The sequence below is a fragment of the Aquila chrysaetos genome, chromosome 8, assembly GCF_900496995.4.
Source record: "Aquila chrysaetos chrysaetos chromosome 8, bAquChr1.4, whole genome shotgun sequence".
NCBI lineage: Eukaryota > Metazoa > Chordata > Aves > Accipitriformes > Accipitridae > Aquila > Aquila chrysaetos.
Genome location: NC_044011.1, coordinates 865665 through 888435, shown reverse-complemented (window position 1 = coordinate 888435; position 22771 = coordinate 865665). Strand labels below are relative to the sequence as shown.

The window sequence follows — 22771 nt, the reverse complement described above, 5'->3', positions numbered from 1 at the left end:
TACTTTGACCCTGATTCAGCAGTTTATTCTCATCCAGCACTGAGCTCGATAGGGTGCTTAAAGTCCCCATAACTTCACTGAGATCAAGCTTTAATGGTTTGCTGAACTGATAAGGCAACAAGAACATTTAGTTAATTCCGTGACTTTTCTGTGTCCTTCAAGGCTCATAAGCACAGCACCTGCACTATTTTGTTTCCCTTTGAAACAAAATGCCAGTCATTAGGCATGGTTAGTGATTCCTTCTTTTTGAAAGCAGAGAACAGAGCTTTGCGCAATATGCTTAGGTCTGTTTTTCTCTGTAATGATTGTTGGGGGGAAGAGAAGAAAGATTAAAGTTTGTTTGAGACCTGTCCCTCTCTCCCCCAGAAATAGTAAGTTTTTGTGCAAAGGAATATGTGATCTGCACTTGAAAAAACAGATGAAAAGTTCATATGGTGATAGCTAAATATGCTGGGCAGGAGGGAAGGGAAGGACCAGACAACACTGCAAACTTTTGGAGAGAAAAAACAGCAACAAAACCAAGAACTAAAAAAGTCAGCTGCCAGCAAGGCCAGGCACATTCAGCTAGTCACACGTGTCCTACCTGAACCAGGTCTTGAAGCTGGGATTGAATCTGTTAAAAAGAGAATAACTCATGCAACAGTATGACAGAGTTGGCTGCTGTCATCCCAACAGCAGGGCACCTGCAGTGGGGTGCTGCAGCTTCCCTCCTCCCCACAGCACTCAGGCCTTTTGGGTTTTGCTTTTGTTAGAAAACAAGCAGACAGGAGCACTCTCCACTGTACTTCCTCTCCAAATAACTGGACATCAAATTTTGCATTTTGCCATCTAGAAGCTTTTTGCTTATCCCAGCACAAACACATTTCAGGTTCAGGTGGCAGTTCCTTGCACTGCAAGCTCCATGGCTCACATATTTTCAGCATCTTTTTGAAGCATTGCTCATGCAAAATTCTGTGTGCAATGATTAAGAGAGCAGTAGTGGGTTTTGTGATGCGTTTCACCGGAATCGGATCCGAATCTTGTCATCATGTCATACTGTTGTAAATGAGGCCAGTATCTCCTCACATTCAGGGGAGGAGGACCAGGACATTAGAACATTCTGTACTTGCGCAACTCTGCTTTTGTTTTCCCCCCAATACAACACGCTCTAACCCAATAAGGCTTTAACAGATACAACAAAAAAGCTGCCAAAGGTCTTGCATATCACCATGCTAAAGAAGCTTTCTACAAACTTCAGTTAAAAAAAAAAACACCTGAAAAACAAAACAAAAAACACACCACAGAGTAATCTCCAACCCTAAATGTGTGAGAAGTGCATCACAACTCCTACTGAACTGACTGACTGTAGAGTGTTCATCCAGGAAACTGCAGCATATACCAAGAAGGACTTTCTGAATACCTACACCATTCCAACAGCATCCCATGGGAACACCCCCCAGGTACTTAACTGGAAAGCAGGCCTCAGTTCAGCAACCACAGCACAGATACTCTAACCTGTTGTCCGCTGGTCTCACATAAGGGGACACGGGAATGCTGGAGTTCTCAGACTGTGCTGTTTCCCTTCAAAGGGACATCCCAGACCAAGGCAACTCTGACTCACCTTGTGTATGAGCTAATAGCACAAGTGACAACATTCTAAAAGCACTTAACTAAATTCAAAACAAAGATAGACAGGTACCACAAAATTGCTTCCCTTCATATCCACAAAAAGCATTAGTCTAGTCCACATTCTGCCTTTTGGAGCACAAGAGAACTGCTAGCAATCATTTCCAGTGCTGGACTTACCAAGAGGTGCTGTTGGTTTTGCCTTCTTGGCTGGAGCAATATCATCTGGTTTGGACTCTGAGAAGGAAGCCGTTCTGCTTGGTGCTGGAGTCTGAAAGATTCAGAAGCCAAGTCAGTAAGGGACAGCGTGCCAGATAAGGCCTGGAGCACATAGGAGGAGGTGGCCACTTTGGCTATGCTAGTCTACAAAGAAAACCAGAGAAAGTTAATTTTGAGGTAGGACCATTTCAGTCAAGTGAGGGAAAACTAAACGACCAAGTTCCCAGTAGATGCAAGAGTACCACTGGTTTTGAGGGGGTCACGTTTTCTGCACAAGCAACGTGGACATTGGAAGGGCCCCTCCTGATAAACCATGCAGGCAGAGTCACTCTAGTTTTCATAGAGCTTTGTACAAATACAGTGGGGGCCAAGATCTGTTTCCAACCTGTTCAGAGAGGGGAAGCTGCCTTCAGGAGGCTCTTCACAAGCGTTCCCTTTCACAGAGGGGAAGGAACTCACCGAAGGGCTGCCGCTGGCATTGAGGAGGAAGTTGGCGGTGTGGGCTGCAGCAGGTGGTTGGTTGGGGATAGGCCGATGGCCGAGCGCCATGCCCACAATCGCAGTCATGTGAGTCTCCGTGCCAAAGACATGGATGGGGATCCCAGTCGTCTTCCCTGCGTACACACAGAAGAACAGTCAGCCTTGGGCAGAAAAAGGAACAAGATGAGCTTCTGCCAAAGTGAAGCATTCAGCCCTGAAGAGGCTCAGCAGAAAGCAGGCGGAAGAAACAAGACACAAGAAGAAAACTTAAGGAAATGGTTGGTCCTTACCAACTTCTCCCATGACACGTAATCCTTCCTGGTAGTTCGGGCCTCCTCTTCGCACAAAGATCCTCACTTCATGCTCCTTCAGAGGGCCTTGGTAATCCTTAATTGCCCTCACAATGCCCTAAAAGAGACATACAGGACAGGTGAGCTCAGCAGCCCAATGTTTACCCTGTCCCATCATCACAGGAACTCCTGGAAAAGATGCACTGTCAGCCTCAGCACAACATTGAACTGGGGAGAATGGCTTGGGGTTGATGACTGTGGGCATTTGCTGATAATTCTGAATAGTACTTACTTTAAAAGTGGCTGCTACATTGGTGAAGTTAGCAATGCTGCCTCCAATGATCAGGATTTTACCTGAGGGAAGAAACATGCATAAATAAAACTGTATTAAGAACACAGTGTACCTGAAGCAGTTTAGGATATAAAGTGAAACAATGCTGCAGTTCAGACTAGCTAATTTGCAGTAAGTTGTGTTTAGCAGAGCCTAGAAGATAAGAGCTTTGTATCAAGCAAGAATTTTTCTGATAAGAATCTCTTGAGCCACATTTGCTCTTTGCTACATGGAAAGCCAAAAGTCCTGTCTCTGAAGCAAGATTTCTCTGACAGAAATCCATCACTGTTTCACTTGGATGGCAGCAGTACATTAAAAGCTCTGCCAGGGAGGTCTAAGCATAGTAACAGCCCAGATTTGTTCAGGTTTTTTCCCCACACACAGCTTCACAGCTGAGCAGCTTTGCAATTGCAGCGACTCCCCTTACCTTCAGGGTGCTTCTCTCGTGTCATGAGGGAAAGAATAGTCTTAGCATAGTCATAGGTCTGTTGCTCACTTGGGGCTCCTGAGTATTCCCCATAATTAGCCAGTTCATTCACACCCCCCAGGTCACAAATGGTGTCACTGTAAAAAAATAAAAAGTTATTTAAGAGATTAGTTATAATTTGAGTCACTATAAAGGTCTTAATAAAGCATTCCAAATTTCTGGGAAAGTGGGACTTGTAACAGAGAGATTGTGCTGTCTGCTGAAGACAAAGCTGCTCTCCTCTTGGTGCCAATCATGATTAATCTTGTTACACTTCCTAGATATGATGGGAACTCAGTAACTACCATAGCAATGATATTACCATAAACAGCTTTCAGCTAGCTTGTTCCTTTCCAAGTCAAAAAGAAACAGTATCTCAACCTCCCAGAATTAAATTATCTCCAAGGGACACTATGTTCCACGTCTTGGTAAGAAATCTGCAGAGCATCTTCATTCTGAAGAGGTCCCAAGCAGTCATGGCATGGGAAAGATCACCTTAGAAGAGTCTCCTTTCCAGAGGCTGCATCAATTATTTTCTCAGAGCACTGTAAATCTACCCTCCCTCTCTGGAAACCTTGTTCCTGTTACCTGTAAACCACAGAGGCACCACCACCAGCCACCATGGTCCAGATCCTGCCTTTGGGGTTGAGAATAGTAAGTTTCAAACTGGCTCCACTCTTTGCATCCAGGTCAGCAATGTAGGCTTCCTGCAGACAGAGCAGCACACAGTTTAAACTTTCTTCTGCACCCTCCTTTTCCAAACCAGAGGGTTTGTAGTGCTGCACCTGTTTGGACATGCAGATCTCCCCCATCTCCTCTCAACTGCAACTGAGGGGAAAGCAGAACTACAAACACTATTTTTGTAAGGGACAGAGACCCAGCTTCATCTCTCAGGGGCCAGGACTGATTTGTGTTACGTGTTCTCCAAGACAGAAGACTGAAATTAGACTGGATATAGACAGCTTGCACTATTCTCTCTGTAGCAAATTCAAAGGGGATCAACCTGAGCATATGCTCAAATTTTGATTCTTACTTGGAAAAAAAAATAAATCATACCCTCCAAAGAATACATTGTCTTTATAAAGCCTGCTGGCTTGTCTCTTGCTTGTCCCAGGTGAAGTCACAAATGATTGCTATAAATAAATTTGATATTACTTTATTTGTGGAGTGCAGATCCAGAAGCAGATTTCTCTTGTTTGCATATGAAAAACTTCAGAAATGCAGCTGACTGTTGGTTGTGTTACACTAAGCTGTGCTACACTGGCCTTTCCATGAACAGTGGTCTTTTCCTCCACTGCTCAGCCAGCCCTGGGAAGCTCCCAGGTTTCCTTGTTCCGCATATGACAGTCACAGAATCAAATGCCTCTGAACTGAAAAGTCTTGTTCTGACCTTGTCTGCAGACTGAGACCAGAGGAAATTTAAAATCAACACAGCCATGGCTACACACACTCTGGCAGTGCTGCAGCCAAGAATGTAATCGCCGAGCTGTAATTTGGCTCAACATGGTGTTCCTGTATCACGGTGTGCTTGCCTGTTGAGAAGCACTTCACTGGGAGTTCATTAAAATTCTCAGCAAAGGCACTGCCATAACAACCTTCACAGTGACTTGCAGAGGGATGATTCAGAGACAAAAACTGAACTAATCCTTTTAAGAGCAAATTGAGTTAAGTGTTGGCATCCAGCAAGCTACATGGAGAGAAGTAGCTAAATGGATTTCCTGGCCATGTTACAAAAACCTTCCCTAACTGAAACATAATTATAATTATTAAAATGAAAAAGTCAGGACAGAAATCCTTTTGGAGACAGCAGAACAGTCACCTGAAATAAGTAACAGAACAATTAAGGAGAGAGCTCTACTTCCAACAGTTTTTGAAGCTGCTGGGAAGCTATGTATGAAGCTGGGTTTATGCGACGAGTAGTACAAACCCAGGGAATTCTGAGAGGGAACAGGCATTTCTAACTTTAAAACAGTAAGTTTGCCTGCAGGCCTCTTCTTGGTCATCACTTTTCAGGAAAACAGGTGTATTAACATCTTATTTTTACTTTGAAGTTTGAAATATGGCAATTATTTTCTCTGGATTCATACTCGCAAGCAGATTTTGCACACGACTGCTACTCTACTCTCAGAAACTGTAACTGAAACACCGAGGGAGCATCAGCTGCCACGAGGCTGTCAATAACCAGTGCTCCAACAAAAAATAAATGATGCTGACGGGGAGCAATGCAGGCAAGAACCATATAAGGAAGACTGTAGAAGTACAGAGCTTTGGCACATAGCTGAATGAAGTTAAATATAAGCCTCCATTTAAAGTCAATTCCGAATTAAAGAACTGAAACAACACCCAAGCAAAGATGGAAAGCAATTGCAGTCCAGAGCGCTATTATGAGAAGTCCTAGTACTACAGCAATCTGTACATAGGTTTGCACAAGCTCTTATCATAGAGAGTAATGCCAAGGTACTTGAAACAGAGCAACAAAACCCACAAGAGAGGAAAACCTCAATGCCATGGACATACAGGCAATGAGGAATTAATCTTGTAGTCTCCATAAGAGAGGGATTTGGGCCAGAGTGGGTTGTTACTTGCCTCTGGGTAAGCTTCCCTCCCAAAGGGAGGGGGGAACTCCACATCCCCCCATTTCACTTTGCAGATGTAGTCAGCAGTTGCATCAATCTTTGCAGCCAAATCAAGGATGTAGACACCATCATTAGTCACCACTGCATTTGAAAAAAAAAAATATTAGAATTAGCTCTGTTTTATACAGAGACATGCATTAGAGATTTACTCAAAATTTGACACCATAAAGAGATCATTACAAAAGCTAGGTCACCTTTGTTCCCCTTCCTCCACATCAGTCATTTAATTGTATTTACCAAACTCAGAGAGTTCCCTTAAGAATTAACTAGTGACCATGGTCATGGACCAGGCCCTGGTTCAGGTGCTGTTTTGTTCTGATCCACCAGAGCAATTTTTATGTTCTTCAGTTCTGACTTAACATCTCTTTCAATGGAATTTTTCATTTCCACCAGGGAGTTAGAGAACAGAGAACACTTGCAAGCAGTCCTCATTTTGGATTCATTCAACTAATAGCTCCAGGACACATCATAGCCACTTTTGTACTTCTTTTTCATATATCCCCTAGTATTGTTGCAAACTACATAAAACAGAGAAGGATAAAGTACACATTTCAATATTCTAGCACAGAAAGTCCTGCTCCCAAGAATATCTGTTACCTAATGGATTGATCTCAAGGTACGTGAAATATAGATCTTCATAAAGGTTGAACAGGCCACAGATGAAGCTAGCCAAGATGCTGTAAAAAAAATTTAACACAAGTTCATTAAAGCAGCCAAATATAAATGAAGCAGAGCAGGCTGTGATTTATATTAGTGGCAATCTGCAAATCTACACTGTATCAATTTCTTTCATTCTCATTCATCTTCTCTGGAAGAAGCCTAGGTGATGACTCAAGGAAAGGAAGACCTTGATGACTCATCTTAATTACACTCCACCAAACTCTGCTGAGAACATAGTTACTCACAACTGTCACATAGACACTCAGTCTGTTTAATGTCACCAAGAGACAGAAATGCATCATTGTCTCTCACTGTCACATATGCATCTTTGTCAGAACTAAGCTTTGTTAGCTGTGATAGGGAAGAGACTGCAGTAAACTACATTAGTGACAGGCTTCTTCAGCCTTTCAGTGCTGAACAATGCCATCAGTGATTATGTTATGTTTGGAAAAATCATGACTCATTAAGATAACTAGGTATAGGCATCTAATTAAAGGAGATGCAGAAGAAGTTTTGAGATCTACAGATAAGCTTGCAGTGAGCACAGGAATAGCAAGAGAATACCCTCTCAGACTAGGCCAGAGTAAGGGCGAGTACATTTCTGAATTAGCAATCAGATTCACATCTTATCACCATTTCTACTAAATAAAAGAAACTCTTTATGCTAGCACAAAGGATCAAAATTCAGTACGTGTCTCCAATATCTCAGAGGTCAAGACTTCAGTGGACTGAGAAGTCCTCCTGTCAAGCAAAGGCTCAAAGCACTACGAACACTTACTTTGAGTTTTACAAGTGGCTTGGATAAGGTCAAAGAACTTGGATTTATGATGCATGGCATATTCTTGAGAGCAGCAAGAAGTGTAGGAAAGCAAGCTTTAGGGTGAAACAGAACGAAGGGATGTTGCACTGAAATAAAGGAGAGGAGTTTCTGGGTGGCTGGCCATGCCCAGAACTGGGCATTTGTACTTACTCCTTTTTATTTGCTGGTGCATACTGCAGGAGGTATTTCTTTACATCTGATTCATTGAGCTTTTCATCCACTGCCACAAGCAACTTCTGAGCTTTGGCATCAACATCTCCCACATCCACACCCCCTTCGTGGTGGAAGAGTACATAGTCTCCCTCACGGGCAGCGTATATGCACACGTAGAACTCTTCCTCCTGCACCACAGACCCAGGCACAAGCATTAGCAAGTCACACCCAGAGAAGACCTTGAAGAAGAGGCTCTTGTGTCAATGCTAGGGAAGGGGCAACTGAGCACACCACTAAGCTTTCCAAGGACAAGCAGCACTGGAGCAGCCCAGACACTCCCCAGGGTTGTACAGGCTGTGCTGGCCTGGGAGGGAGAGCGACAGGGCCCAGAATGCTTCAGCCTGGTGAAACGTGCCAGTGATTTCTGGACAAAACTGCTCCCATCTTACACACCTGAAGCACAAACCAGGGTCCTTCCTTGAGTGCACTGAAAGAACCTATATCTTTGGTTTCCCGCAAACCATGGTGGAGTATGAATATTTCACCAGCACAAACTGAGGTATCTCACATCAACAGTGAGTTATCCACACTCAGGAGTACCAGACTCAAGCAGCAGTGAGCTGCCTTGACCAACCAACTTGGTCCCTCTCAGGTAATTTGTAACCTCTCCCCAGTAGAATAACAGCAACCAACATGATTATTAACAACCCTTCACATGGACCAATATTGTGCCTGCACACAGCTGTGACCACCATGCATTGACACTGTCAGCTTAACAGCACACTCCCAAACTTCTGCTTTCTCCATTATATCAATCCATCTAAGCTGCATGGAAGTCAAAGGAGATTTAAAAGCACTTCTTAATGCTTTATTTGGTATACTAACCTGTTTGTGAGGGACGAAGGGTTCGATCAGGAAATTCTTTAGGATTCCCTTAGCATTAGCAATCTGTAGGCAGAAAACAAGACAAACACCAATAAACACTTGTCCAATATCCACATTTATGACAGCATAAGGCAAGCTTCAAGAATTAATCAATACTGCTCTAAACCCACTTCCACCTATGCACCTCTCTACTGTCCCAGGGAACCATACTCTTCCCTCTCCAGCACAGCATCAAGCACTGTCCCTGCTAGACACGGTGCTGTACCACTCCAGCATATTTGAACTTCACTGGTTACAGGAGTCAGTCACCTTCCCCTTTCCTACAGGACAGGTGGCTATCAGAATTATACCAGAATGGCTGCTCTTCATCTCCTGTCCCAGAGAGAGCACATTTACAGAGCACTGCTTAGCACACTGTGAAACGTGATGGCTTCAGGTGCTTTTGGAGCTTTGAAAAAAAATCTGAAGTGAGGGAACTCCTGAGCTAGACAGGGAGTGGCAGGAGCAGAGTCTCTGCCCAGCACTTGCCCTGGAAGCTGTGTCAGTGAGAATGGAAGAGTAAGAGAACCCTTTCTTGTCTTCCTACAGGGACAGACAGCTACAGCAAGGTCCCAGGAACTGTCCTGCATAGGCACTTTCCTGCTACCCAAAAGCAAGTTTTCTGGCTCAAGGGTCACTCCTGCACAGGCCATTGGAGATACCCCCTGCTCCGGAGGACACTGCTTCAGAAGCGAACATCATTGGTCACAAGTACTTGGCACAGTTCTTCCTTTAGATGTGGTTGTTGTATTGTGCTAAAGAAGTGATTTCAACATCCATCATTTTCCTGATGGGCAGGCACACAAGATGCAGTTGCCTGCTGTTTCATAATGGCCTTCAGGCAAGCCTCACTGGCTCAGCTGCACAGCTTGGTGCTGGAGCCAGCAGCAAATCAATCACAGTAGGGCCAAGGCATCAGTTTCCTTGAGGCAGCAGAACTCTGTCAGCTCCTGAAACAGAGCAGCTGGGATGGCAGGTTTTTCTTTATCATCAGCATTGCAGTGTCATTCCCAGGAGAATAAATATTACAAGCCAGCACTGAGTTAAAATAAGGACTTGAAGTAACACTCAATCATCAGCCAAAACACACAGGCTGGCTACAATAAGAGGACAATTTCATGACAGCTTTTATACTTGTTAAATCTGCCTTGGGTATTAAAGTGAAGCAGCTATGCCAACTAGACACAGCATTTGAGCTATCAACTGCTGACTCCCAAGTGGAAGGGATTTTCAAAATGGTACTAATTCCTGCTGAGCTCCCACCATACAGGGCCTACACAACAGACGTGGACGGCAGATAGTAATAGGGAGCACCGAGCTGTGCTCCCTATCAAGGTGTGTCATTTATCAGTGCTCATTTACCAGCAGGAATTTTACATGTGGCACAGTTTCTCACTTGCTTTGGCAGCAGTGTAACATGCATTTTAAACCACCATAAGCAAGAGGAATACCTGCACACCAGCTCCTATCATGCTAAGGTGGCACTCACCGTGGTTTCTTGGCCCAGATGTTGTTTGAGCCAAACCTTCACCTGATCCAGAGTGAGGTTAATTCCAACCAGTCCAAGCTTCCCACGTCTCTTTATTAGCTGATCTGGCTTCACCACTAAACGCTACAACATTGTGCAAGAGAGATTAAAAGAAAGAAGCATTAGAAAGTGATTTTGGTCAAGTAATTCTCTGCAGATAGTGAAACAAAAACTTAAGTAAATTCTGTACAGCAAATATCCTTGCAGAATTTCTTTAATCTCTTGGCAAATCCATCTCCTGGTACATGTCTGCAGTTGTTTTTACACTGTACTTTGAGAAGAGCTGCCTTATTTCTACTCAGATCTGAGTATACATCAGAGACTGAGGTGATAGTTTGTTTTGGCTTTTTTTGATGAACTTTGATAACCCTTTCAAAGCAGCTGTTAAGATGGGGTACATGTACTCACTTTCTGTAAAAAAAAATTAAAAAAAAAATCACACTGAAAAGTGTACAGCATCCTGTCAGTTTTGCAAACTTTGTAAGATGCATCATTAAATTAATATTTCTCTGCGAGCAGAGGCTCATAAGGAAAAACTATTAGACACAGCAAGCAACCAGCTGCTTACAAAAAAAGCTCCTGCTGTCACCACATACTTTGCGTATGAGACTGGCTAGGGCCAGGGGTCATGCAGATTTTAGTCAACTGACAGTGGCTCTTTGTAAGATACCTATGGAAAGGTGTTCCTAGGTAACACACTTAACTCTAGCTTGCAAATTTTATTTTTTTTTTTTTTTATTTTATAAGAAATGGGTGCCATTCTCCTGTACAGCTAATATGTCCTGGAACTTCAGCAACTTAGTGTAGAGTCAGAACATAACATGTCACAGTATAGAACGCTGATTGTGGTCTTTCTGCTGGACCCTGTAGCCCTTTCTGGCATTACAGAACTCTGTCTTAAATGATAGATAGCATCCTTGCTCCCTTCCGACTTTCTGCAAGTCTTTTTAGAAGCACTGCTGATATCTTCTTGCAATTCACTCATGCACTTGAGTATGGAACATTTAATTACTTAGTGTAGGGCTTCTATCAGTCAGTCAGTAAAGGACTGCGAAACATTCATGTTCTACCAACCAATGACTTAATGTAATTAAGCACTGGAAAGGAGCCAGCTTGAACAACTAATAAAAAGAGCTCTGGATATGTTTTTTCTACAGAAAGTGCAGGGCTATGAAACACGAAGAGATATAAAAGATCTTGCACAGAAAAGGCAAAAAATGAAGTTTTCCCTAATATTTTGCTTGGACACAGGAAACTTGAGCAGTGTCCTAACTGAACATAAAAGCTAGCCACAGAGAAAGCACTCCATGATTTCAGACACTAAGTGTTTGAGAACAGGGACTGACATCTCAAGAGACTCTTGCTTTGTCTGAATTAGCCTCGTTTACCTTCTGTGTGGTTATTAGCAGCTTCTTGTCTGCAGATATCTCTGCTCATGTATTTCACAGCCCTTAAAGGAGTTTTATAATCAGCCCCCCTAGAAGGTGATACAACAGCCTTGAAGCAAGGCTTGTTTCTTCATCAGTGTTGCAAATGAATGTTGCAGAGCAGCAGCAGCGACCGGTCCTTCAGGAAAGATCCAGAGCACAGTCCTGCTCACAACCTGCCGCAGCACGACATGCCGTGCCTGACAGGGAGCAGTCTGGGTGGGCAGAGGTTTGTCAAGGGCTCAGCCACTATGGAAAAGCAAGTCACTCTCCTTACCTCGCTCAGAAGCCAAGGGTGGTCCTGGGTGAGTCGTGCCCAGTCAGTGACTGGAGTGACTCGGGCATACTTGAAACGGTTCTGGATGGCAGAGGATGTGCAGATATACTTATACAAGAACTCCTTCCCCGTCTGCTCAGAGATGGCTTTGGCTGACATGGCTACCTAGTCTGAATTGAGGGGGGGAGGAAAAAAAAAAGCAATCAGGAACAGAGTCCAGTTCTTACAGAAGACTCCCAATCACCAAGCTCAGTGCAAGACCAAAGTGAATACAAAGCTGGGGCTGTGTTTCCCCATTATAAATAAGGCTAGAAAACTCACCTGATAAGCAAGAACGATTTGTGTTGCTTAAAATTTCTACCCCATTCCACTGCCCTGAACACTATTTTAGTCCAGCCTTGCCTGCAGGGAAAGGCGTAATCCTTGCAGCTTGTTCCAGCCACCACTGTGCCTGTACCAAACCTGCCAGCTCTGAGCATCCCCCCACGTCTAGGGGAACACTCAGCTAAGGCAACTTGTCTCTAACTACACAGCACCCCAGGTTTGCTGTTGTGGGATCTGTGTAACACACCTACCTACACCTTCTAGTCCCCCATACCTTTTTCTAAAGGGAAAAGAAAATGTTACCAGTATTATCAAAATGAGAACACATTTATATCATTGCTTTGGTTTTTTTGTTTCAGAACCTAGGTGTCTTAGAAACAGGTTCACACCCTACAGAGCAAGATGTTCAAGACAGAGTAAGGTTAGACAGTTTGGGGTTTTTTTTAGAAAAATAATTTTTTAAAAATTCCTAAGTTCACACCTTTCCTGAAGATGGCTTTCTTTTAAAGAGTATATGCTAAACTGACATAAGTAAATGATTTCTGATCTCAAGGCTGTACCTTTTCTGTCTGATATGCAGCAACAAAGTCAGATGTATCAAAGATGCTTTTATTTTTAGCTGCAATAAACATTTATTTAAAAGAATACTTCATCCCAGTGAACCTATCTGCATGTGTCAAACATCAGAACTGAATCTTGTTATCAGCCAGAGGTCAACAAGCAGTTCTGATTTTTGAGGGGCCAGGCTGCTGACAGAGAAGCTCTAGCAGTGGCTCATGCTGCATTCTGAGTCACTGGAGGTCATGTCACTGTTCCCCAAGCACAGCCAGTGTGGCAGGAAACACAAAAGCACACTTAGTATGGTTTCTGGGAGAGCTGCAAAGCAGAAAGGCACCAGCACAGAAAAGAAGAGCTCAGATTCCATTTGAGTATCTGGACAGTGAAGTATTTGAATGACTCAGTAAGACTAACTGCCCATGCCATCATGAAATAAGTGTCCCACTTGAGACCCACAGAGGGAAACAGTTTAAAAGCCCACAGTTATTTTTGTGCTACCTTCTGGGTAATAACCCTTAGTAATCAACTGGGTTATTCATACTATAAGCAAGCGCAGAATATGTCAGGGAATAATTCGCCATCTTTAGAAATAAAGACCTTTTTCCCTAGAGCAGGAATAAAGAGGTTTGGTCTGTGTCCATCCCCCCCTGAATAGACAAAATATTTATTCTGCAGCAAAAAGTAGGAGGAGGCAGGTTGCATTCTCTGTATGCCTCTAGAATGAAACAGGTTGGACTACGTAAGTCCTGTTATTGAAAGTTGTTAAGCAGGCTTAAGAACTGGCAGTCAAATTTGCTGCTAACATCTTTTTCAAATGCAATTCCAGTGTTAAAATAGAAAAGGAGAAGCTACAGAAAGGGCAAAAGATGTTAAACAGTGTTCCTGCTTTCAGAGAATTATTCTGTAAAACTCCAACATGACTGCAGTGCAACTTCCAATTTAATCCCATTTCCAGACAGCATCAGACAATGTTTCTGAAGCACCCTATCTTTCCTCATAGAATAAAACCCACATTCTAGTCACCATAAGCACTTGCACCTAACATTTAGTCTGCTAAAAATAATGCTTTGTTTTTATTACCCGGGTGCTGAAGTTAACACAGCCTAAGGAGAGGGGAGCTCTTGTGAACAAGCAAAAGGAGACCAAGCACATTTTGGTTGTCTGGCCCTGCAAAGCAAGATGCATTCTGTCCTCCCTTGCAGCCCCCTTTAACATAACAGCCCACACAAATGCTATGCTGAGGCTGCTGTGTTAGATTAATTTGCTCTCTAAGAAGCACTCCTAAAAACATTTATTCAGAGATCCTGTGGGAATAGAATTGTCTCAGAAAGACATAGAGAGCCACTGAATTAGATCAAGTCCTGGGGCTACAGGCAGCCGTTCTGCAGTAACTTCAGAAGCAATCTAGAACTTCCATTGCATGCTCCTAATTACGAAAGATGGAGTGACATTGAGACAATGTAGTTATCTCAAGGCAAGGATCTATACACAGCTATCGGGGAACAAATAACAGCAGCATGTACTAGAAGTAGAATAGAGTCTGGAAGAGTACTGGAAGAGAGAGAAGGGGAAATGCTGGGGTTAACCTCAAACATTTTAGGAGTTGGAAGGCTTACTGCATAACCTTCCTAGGTAGGCTGCAACTGTGGCTGTAAGCTAAGCATGAACACTGAAGTTGGAGAAATGTTCATCTCTTCTTGGTGTAAAACCACCACAGCTTTCTAGAAGGATAGGAATTTTGATTGGAAAGAAAGAGAGGTGAAGGGGGCAAAGTATGCAACAGTCTCAGGGGGAAGCAATCTGCAACAGGTAAGCAACAGTGGCCAGACACATTGTAAGGGAGCTAGCTGGCAGATGACCCCCATGTTGAATGGGTTGCAGACATGGCTTCCTGTGCTTATATGGAGCAACTGGGTATTTGCTGTACAAAATCCTATTGCAGTTCTCTCCCCATCTTTGCCCTGCAAATGCCACAAAACTGTAGGAGTGTAAGCTGTGTTGTAATCTGCATTAAAAAGCCAAATATTAGCAGAGTTGCTTTGACTGCTTAACCTTTATTAGCAAAGAAGCTGCAAGAGACAGAATGGTTTAACTACTAGACACCAACTAGAGTTTACTGCATCAGACTAAGAATCTCAAGTGGGTTTGCAGAACTGGTCTGTATCTATCCTCTGTTAATTGTGGATCAGTTTCATGGTATCATTCTGAGACAGCTTTTTTCTTAATTATGAGGCACTGTCTGTGCATCAGATAAGCATTGTCAAAAAGAATATGCCAGCTTCTCTGACCAAAAGCTTACAGCTTTATTATATGGTCAGCGACAGGCTAGCTACAGAGGAAGACTTTCCAAAACTACAGAAATGGCTGTATGTTGGGCTAGTTGGCAGAGCTGTAAGAAGGAAAAAAAAAAAAACCCAAACAAAACCAAAAACCCCACCCACCAAAAAAAACCCACCCAGCCTTATTCTGCAAGCATACACAGACATATTGAATTCCCACAAACACCACTCTGCTACCTTGTCTTCACAGCTGCGTACACACATGCTACAGTAAGTCATCTGTACTGTGGTGCTGAAACTTGCCATTACGATTTTTGCTTTAAAGCAGTGCTATTTGAGAGCAAATCCTGCTCCAAAGTTATCTGCAGCTATTTATTTTGCCTGGTAGGAAGCTGGAATACCCTTGCTTCAAAGCCCTTAAAAATCCATCAGCTGCCTACTCTACAATATGCTGAAGGCCAGTCCCAGAGAAAAAGTGTCACATTTCACTGCAGTAGCAGCAGATGATTCAAAGAAAATGGCAAACCTATTTCTTAATCTAAAGAAAAACTAAGTATTTTTCATTTATCCAGGGTGACACAGAGCCCCTGAACAATATTGCAGATCTTCAGTCCACATTTACAAACTAAAACAATGAAGCTGATGCTAGTTATGCCAATGACCAAGATGTAATTGTCTGCAGTTGCAGGAAACTGGACCCAGGACATCCCCCAGGTCTTATTAAAAACAGCCCTGTAAAAAAAAAGTCAGTGGGAACAACAGTGACATACATGTGATTGCTTAAACCTGAGGGGCATTCCTACAAAGCACGGCACTGTGAGGTTGTTCATCTCTCAGAAACTTGACCGGCCTCCTTTATGCCATTACATCCTGCTGCTCCTCTAGTTTCTCTCCCAGTTTCATCACCTCATTTTTGCAGTAACCCTACTGGGGTGAAGAGAGAAAGCCTAGACAATTATTACAATAGCAGTAGATGAAAAATGACAAAATCCCTGCGTCATGGCAACAGAACAGCAGGAATGAGGCTGTTCTGCCCTTATCTGCCCATGGTTCACAGAGACATTTCCTAATCATTAGCAAGTCTTTAATCACACCCCTCAGTTTTTCCACTGCTCCAACCCTGCCTTTCTCATGGGACAGACAGCACAAACAATTGCTTCAGTCTGCTGAATTGTTAAGCTAAAAGATCAGCAGGAAAAAAAAACCCCATCCATAGGGCATCAGCAATTTCTAGCTGTAGTGCTCATGCAGGTCCCTCATCAACCAGACAGACAATCAGAGCAGACTCCATTAACTGGTTGTTTCTGTTCTGCAAACACTGAGCAGGAGCATGGACTGCAGGTCACCACAGAAGTAGAGGAGCAGAATCTTTGTAGTTTCCCAAGAATGAGGCAGGTTAGGACTCCCACCTGTCATGGATAATCTCATTTTCAGTCATGCTTAGCACCTGCAGTACCAACCAATACTGATGAGAGTAACAGATGCACCTCTGAAGAACAACAGAGGGGGTGCAGAGAAAAAAAAAAAGTCATCCCCTTCTCTGTACCAAATACAAGCTATAGGATAACGTTCTCTTCTACCGATTCACTCCCAGACACTGCTCCGATCATGATTCATAGGTAAGACTGAACAGCAATTTTCTTATGACTTTAGGCCCCAGATCTTGCAACCACCACACACAATGGTAGATTCACATCAGCAGCACAAATTGCCTTCTCAAGTCCGCTCCTAATGTGCATCCTCCACTGCACAATTTAGGATAGAGGCAGATAGAATTAACAGTTTCTAACCTATAATGCCTCTCTGGCTGCCTGCAATGATTTGCTGGTCATTCCAAGTTCCATACTGTACCCGCATTATCAGAACCCTTCAGATGCAGTTGTTACAAGCTGCCTTGCCTTTTCCTTTGAAGGGTGTACGATGGAAACACAGTTGGTTCCTGGCCAAACTTGCCAAGTGAAGGACAACCTACTGCCTCTTTAAAATGTCTTCCACAGCATGCATCACGAACTTTCCAGTTAAAATGCAACAGATCATAGGATCACAGAATAGTTCAGGTTAGAAGGGGCCTCAGGAGATCACCTAGTCCAACCTCAAGCTCAAAGCAGGGTCAGCTCTGGAGTCAGCCCAGGTTACAAGAACCATTCTTGCATTTGAAGCCTGCTGTCCTTTACTTCTTAAGCAGAGAGCTCTGTTGAACAGATGTCACACACCTAGTTTTGCTTTGACAAGTGGGTTACTGATGTAAGAATAAGTTATTTCTTGAAGTGTCACTGATTGCCATGAATGATTTGTGTTCATTTACTGAGGCTCTAAAACAAACCGCTTCCCTGCAACACATCAGAGACCTCATCATCCACACCCACTCATTTTTAAAAGTGCTGGTTTTCAGTCTTTACTAGCAAGTCCAGAGCAAGTAAGAGAAATGGATTAGATCACTTTTTCAAGGGCTCAGAAGCACTTATTCCCTCAAAACATCACCTGTTAAATATGAAAAAAAAAAAAAAAAAAGATGCTTGGGGAAAGTTTGAGTGTATTGACAAGAGAAAAACAGCATGATGGTGGCAAGCTGGACAAGGATTGAAGAGCCGGATGTTGCGTTTGTTGTGACACAACTGATATGTCTGCCCCAATACACTAGCAACCAGGTGAAGGGAAAACACAATACAGCCCAAAGAAAAAAGATGGAGAAACAAGAAGAGGCGTTCTTGACAACAGAACCTGGGTAAAGTCTCCTCGACTCCCAAAGAGGTCGGATGGTGTGGCACTACTCAGTGCAAAATGGTCTACTCTGCAAGGGGAGGAAAAAAAAAAGACATTGATTTAATTTATTTTTCTTTAAACCCTTTCTGGTCTCTGAGGTATAACTCTGTGAGCTTCACCAGTTTGTGTTCATACAGAAAATGGCACTCATGCATGGAATTTTCTTAGATCCAGATCAATACCATACTCCAGTCATACCTGAGCAATGCTTTCGTTAGGAGAAAAGGACTCCCTCTCCAGTAAAGATTTCATGCCCTCTCTCCCAGGAATTATGTCAACAAAACCACACTGTAAAGCAACCTTCCCCCTCCATCCCCGGTCATTTATTAACACAGTTCAAGATCAGCCAGTATTTTCAGCCCACAGCAGCACGAAAAGTTACGTCAGCTTCCACCTGGCAAACACGCGTGCTTTCATCAGAGGACAGAGAGGGCTCGAGAGAAGCGGCCCCACAGCAGTCGGCCAACTTCACGGGTCATGATACCTCAATGCTCTGCATTATGAAATGCCTGGCATCATTCTGGTGTGATGCAAGCAGGCACACTCGCTAAAGCAGCGAGCGCGTTGAATGCGTGGCTCTGGAGGAGGTTCCCAGCAGACATGGAACCTTTGAGAACAAAACAGCGGCCAGGGAGGGGAACAGACTACGAACTGAGTTAGGTCTGGCTAACAGAGAGCAGCAGACAGGCTCCAAACGCCCTGGTAAGCATCTAGTGCCAGAAGTGGGGTATTTGGAATCCTGTCTTTAAAGGCTGTCTTATTCTGCAGCCTTGGGGAAGGTCCTTAACAAGTTTATTCCTTAAATCCTTCCCAACATCACTCGCAAAGTGGACAATAGCAGTGCGTACTCTGGCCTGCGTGGCTGGGTGGCATTCCTGACTGGGGCTGTCCTTTGTATCGGATCCCGCTTCAAGCGGAGCTGATAATGGTAAGAAGAACACTGCTAGCTGGAGGATGGAGAACACACTTTCTGCGTGTTCATACAGAAGTCTCGTATGCAGAAAACTCTACAGAGTTTGAATAACAGTGTTAGACAGTAGAGCTGATATTCTGAGCTCCAAACCCAATTAAGGAAACGAAACAAATACAGATGTCTACAGACAATATAGTCAGGATGCACGTAAGTTTTCAGTCTTTAGACGCTATTGTAGACAACAAATGTGGTATAACAGAGAGAAAAGAGAAGTCTGTACAAAAGGAAGAGAATTCCCAAAGCAGCAAGATAAGCAGCAGGTGTTTGCAGGTAGCGAACAAAGGAGCTGGAAAACAGCCATTTCGCAGCTCCTGGAACTGTCAGATTTATTCACAGGAAGCAAGAGAGAGAGACAGGCTATTCACCCTCCTGCTAGTACAAGAGCAAGAACGGAAGGAGACCCCAAAACGGGGGCTGCCGCCTCCACAACCACCACAAAGGGATTTTCGTGCTGGAAGAGGGGCACAGGCGCCGTTGGCAAAGGGCTTCTGGATGAGGGAGGAAGGGAACGACCGTGCGGAGAGGAAGCCCGGGTCTGCTGCTGGCGCAGATAAGAGCCCTTTCTCCCGGCCCCTCGTTAGGCGTTTGCGCCGTGCCCATCGCAAGCGGCCCATGACTCAGAAACCTCCCGGTCAGCCGGGACCTCACCGGACACCGACATCTTTTATCGTTCAGCTGAAGAGCGGCAAGCCTCCCTCAAGGTCAGGGCGGCGGTGGGAGGGGGGGGGGGGGGGGCTCTCTGCTCCGCTCCCGGCTGCAAACCCGCTACTTGAGCACGACCACGACGCTTCCCGCAGGCTGCGGCCCCGCTCCCCGGGCCCGCCCGCCGTACAGCGGGCCACCGGCTACCGGGGCCGCCGAGCAACGCTACCGGCCCCTGCTCCCCCCCGCCCCGCTCACCGGCGCGCAGACACCTCCCAGCCGGGGCGGGAGAGGGGCTGCCCGCCCCGGTCCCGCCGCAAAGCGCCCAGTCGCCGGGGCCCACGGCAGGAGCCGCGGTCGCTCTCCCGGAACGGGCTCCCGCCCACCGACACTCACCTGAGCGCCCGCTCGGCCGCGCCGCCCCGCACCCTGCCCCGCGACGCCGCCGCCGCCGCCTTTTGTTCGCTGCGGCGCGGCGCGGCCTCCCCGGCCCATCGGGCTACGGGCGCCGACGCCGCCCATTGGCTGCCGACGCCGCCACGTGTGCCTTGCCTGAGCGGCGACCGCCCGCCCATTGGCCGCCGCCCCGGTGGGGCGCAGCCGCGCGGCCTTGTGGGAGTCGTAGTTCCGCCCCTCGCTCCCGTCCCGTCCCGTCCCGTCCCGTCCCGTCGCCCCCCCGCCCCCGGCAGCGCCCGCGGCCGTGAACCCCCGGGCGCCAACGCCGCTGACGTCAGGCCGGAGCAAAGGACCGCGGCCACGCCACCGTCACGCTTGCGTCGTCCCGGGCAGCGCGCCCCAACGGCGGCGACAGGAGAGGCCTCCCCGCCGGACACCCGCCCCGCCCCGGGCTCCGTTGGGGCGCCTAACACCGGGGCGTCCCCGCCGGTACCCGCTCCTGCCGCCGCCGCCGCTCGGTCCCGGGGCTGCCCGCTCACCCTCCCCATCGCACGGCCCCGCCTAGCGCTCCCGCGACGGGCCCCGGCAGCGGGGGCAGACCCGGGCTGCGACACCTCCCACGGCGGGGGGGGGTGTCGGGGTCGTAGCTGCAGGGGCAGGAGGTGCCCGGCGGTGCCCCCGGTGGGGAGCCTGTGCGGTTCACCGGCAGACAGCATACCTCACCACGGGCTTTCGACCCCCGGGGGTACGGCCAACGGGCGCTTCTCGCCGGCACAGAACACGTACAGGCCGGAGTCACGACAGACGGGAGCGGGAGAGGTTTCGGAGACACGACAGACGGGAGCGGGAGAGGTTTCGGAGGTGTTGGGAGGCCTCAGGCTGGACGCAGCCATCCTGCCACCCTGTTCCCGGGTGCCCCGTTTTCTAACGAGCCTCTAACGGCGGATAGCGCATCTCTTCCGTTTGCCAGAAATAATCATCGCACGTTCATTTTTTTTTTTTCCCCTGGTATTTCCAACCTGTGACCAAAGCACGCGTCAGCACCGCCGGAGGGAAGCAGCCTGGGGTGGTCTCTCTGACGGGAGCGGACGGCCTCGCTCCAGAGGCGAGGTCTGCTGTGGCCCACCTGATGGTGTCACTGGGCTGGAGCACAGCCCTGCAACGGCCACCACTCGGAGGGGGACCAGAGGACACGGACATGATTCTCCTGCCCATCTCGTTGGGGAGAGTGTGTCACACCCGGCGGTGCCCCTTCGGAAAGTCTCCATGGAAAACCGTTACCAAAAGCTTAAACCAAAATTCTCTGCCTGACTCCCTGGGGACAGAGGTGTGTCACGCTGGCCTCCCACTCCAGGGCTCCACTGCTGTTTGTCTCGACACCCGTGTGTGAGACACCCTGCCTCCCTCCCACGCTGCGGTGCTGTGCAGCCGCTCCAGCCCCATCCCAGGAGTGAGGACGGGCCATGTCGTTCCTGAGCTGCATCCAGAATCCAGCAGCAGTGCTGATTTTCCCCTGTGGTGAAGTTAAATCTTACAGGCTGTGAGCAGGAGACCTGAGCAGCACAGACACACCACACCCACTCTGAGTCACTTGGCAGGAACAAACTGCTTCAAACATTAATCTTGGCAGGGTCTTACCCAAGGCCAAAATAAAGTCAAGACTGGAGTTCCTGATAGGAGGAGACAACCAGCAGCATCTCTCATTCATCATCTGTTTGTCCAGGACTGGACACTGCAGTGATGAAACCAGTACCACGGGCTACCAGCAAATAGCAAAAAGTATGGAATATTCTAATTCCAGAGAGAGGCGGTGGGCTGCCCTGGCAAAACCCCTGCAGTACTGTACTGGGTTTGCATGGCAAGGTTTTGGTAGTGGGGGGCTACAGGGGTGGCTTCTGCGAGAAGCTGCCAGAAGCTTCCCCCATGTCCGATAGAGCCAATGCCGGCCAGCTCCAAGTCGGCCCCAACCGCCGGCCAAGGCTGAGCCCATCAGTGACAGTGGTAGTGCCTCTGGGATAATGTATTTAAGAAGGGAAACCTACACCGGAGTTTGGGGATTGGAATGTGAGAGAAACAGCCCTGCAGACAACCAGATCAGTGAAGAAGGAGGGGGAGGGGGTGCTCCAGGCACCAGAGCAGAGATTCCCCTGCAGCCCGTGGGGAAGACCATGGTGAGGCAGGCTGTCACCCCCCAGCCCATGGAGGTCCACGGTGGAGCAGATATCCACCTGCAGCCCGTGGAGGACCCCACGCTGGAGCAGGTGGATACTCAAAGGAGGCTGTGACCCCGTGGGAAGCCTGTGCTGGAGCAAGCTCCTGGCAGGACCCGCGGCCCCGTGGAGAGAGGAGCCCACACTGGAGCAGGTTTGCTGGCAGGACTTGTGACCCCACAGGGGACCCTTGCTGGAGCAGTCTGTGCCTGAAGGACTGCAGCCCATGGGAGGGACCCACGCTGGAGCAGTTCATGAAGAACTGCAGCCCACGGGAAGGACCCACATTGGAGAAGTTTGTGGAGGATTGTCTCCCGTGGAAGGGACCCCACGCTGGAGCAGGGGAAGAGTGAGGAGTCCTGCCCCTGAGGAGGAAGGAGCGGCAGAGAGAACATGTGAGGAACTGACTGCAACCCCCATTCCCTGTCCACCTGTGCTGCTGAGGGGGGTAGGTAGAGAATTTGGGAGTGGAGTTGAGTCAGGGAAGGAGAGAGGGGTGGGGGGAAGGTGATTTTAAGATTTGGCTTGATTTCTCCTTATCCTACCCTGATTTGATTGGTAACAAATTAAACTGATTTCCCCAAGTCGAGTCTGTTTTGCCCGTGATGGTAATTGGTGAATGATCTCCCTGTCCTTATCTCGACACATGAGCCTTTTGTTCTATTTTCTCTTCCCTGCCCAGCAGAGGGGGGCAGTGACAGAGCGGCTGGGTGGGCACCTGGTGTCCAGCCAGGGTCAACCCACCACAGGCAGGCACCGGCTTGTGACCTGGCTGAGCAGAGGAACCCGTTCAGCCTGACATTTGGCAGT

At 46.9% G+C, this 22771-nt stretch overlaps 1 protein-coding gene across 7 annotated transcripts in view; it reads right to left on the bottom strand.

Annotated features, from left to right (window-relative positions):
• Positions 1 to 20308, bottom strand: part of ACLY (ATP citrate lyase) — a 31741-nt gene extending 11433 nt beyond the window's left edge. For 3 of the 7 annotated variants that reach the window (XM_030021662.2, XM_030021661.2, XM_041125303.1), the window contains exons 1-13: positions 19752 to 19883; positions 11817 to 11986; positions 10074 to 10196; positions 8546 to 8608; positions 7658 to 7848; positions 6625 to 6704; positions 5978 to 6108; positions 3980 to 4098; positions 3353 to 3489; positions 2887 to 2948; positions 2595 to 2712; positions 2284 to 2438; positions 1786 to 1876 (exon numbers count right to left, since the gene is read on the bottom strand). In XM_030021662.2, the coding sequence (XP_029877522.1) occupies positions 1786 to 1876; positions 2284 to 2438; positions 2595 to 2712; positions 2887 to 2948; positions 3353 to 3489; positions 3980 to 4098; positions 5978 to 6108; positions 6625 to 6704; positions 7658 to 7848; positions 8546 to 8608; positions 10074 to 10196; positions 11817 to 11975 (1429 nt within the window). In that variant the 5' untranslated portion in view covers positions 11976 to 11986; positions 19752 to 19883. Of the gene's footprint in view, positions 1 to 583; positions 614 to 1785; positions 1877 to 2283; positions 2439 to 2594; positions 2713 to 2886; positions 2949 to 3352; positions 3490 to 3979; positions 4099 to 5977; positions 6109 to 6624; positions 6705 to 7657; positions 7849 to 8545; positions 8609 to 10073; positions 10197 to 11816; positions 11987 to 17698; positions 17747 to 19751; positions 19884 to 20290 lie in introns of those variants that run through there. The other 4 variants (XM_030021660.2, XM_030021657.2, XM_030021659.2 and 1 more) reach the window with 3 other exon arrangements.
• Positions 20309 to 22771: the final 2463 nt, after the last annotated feature.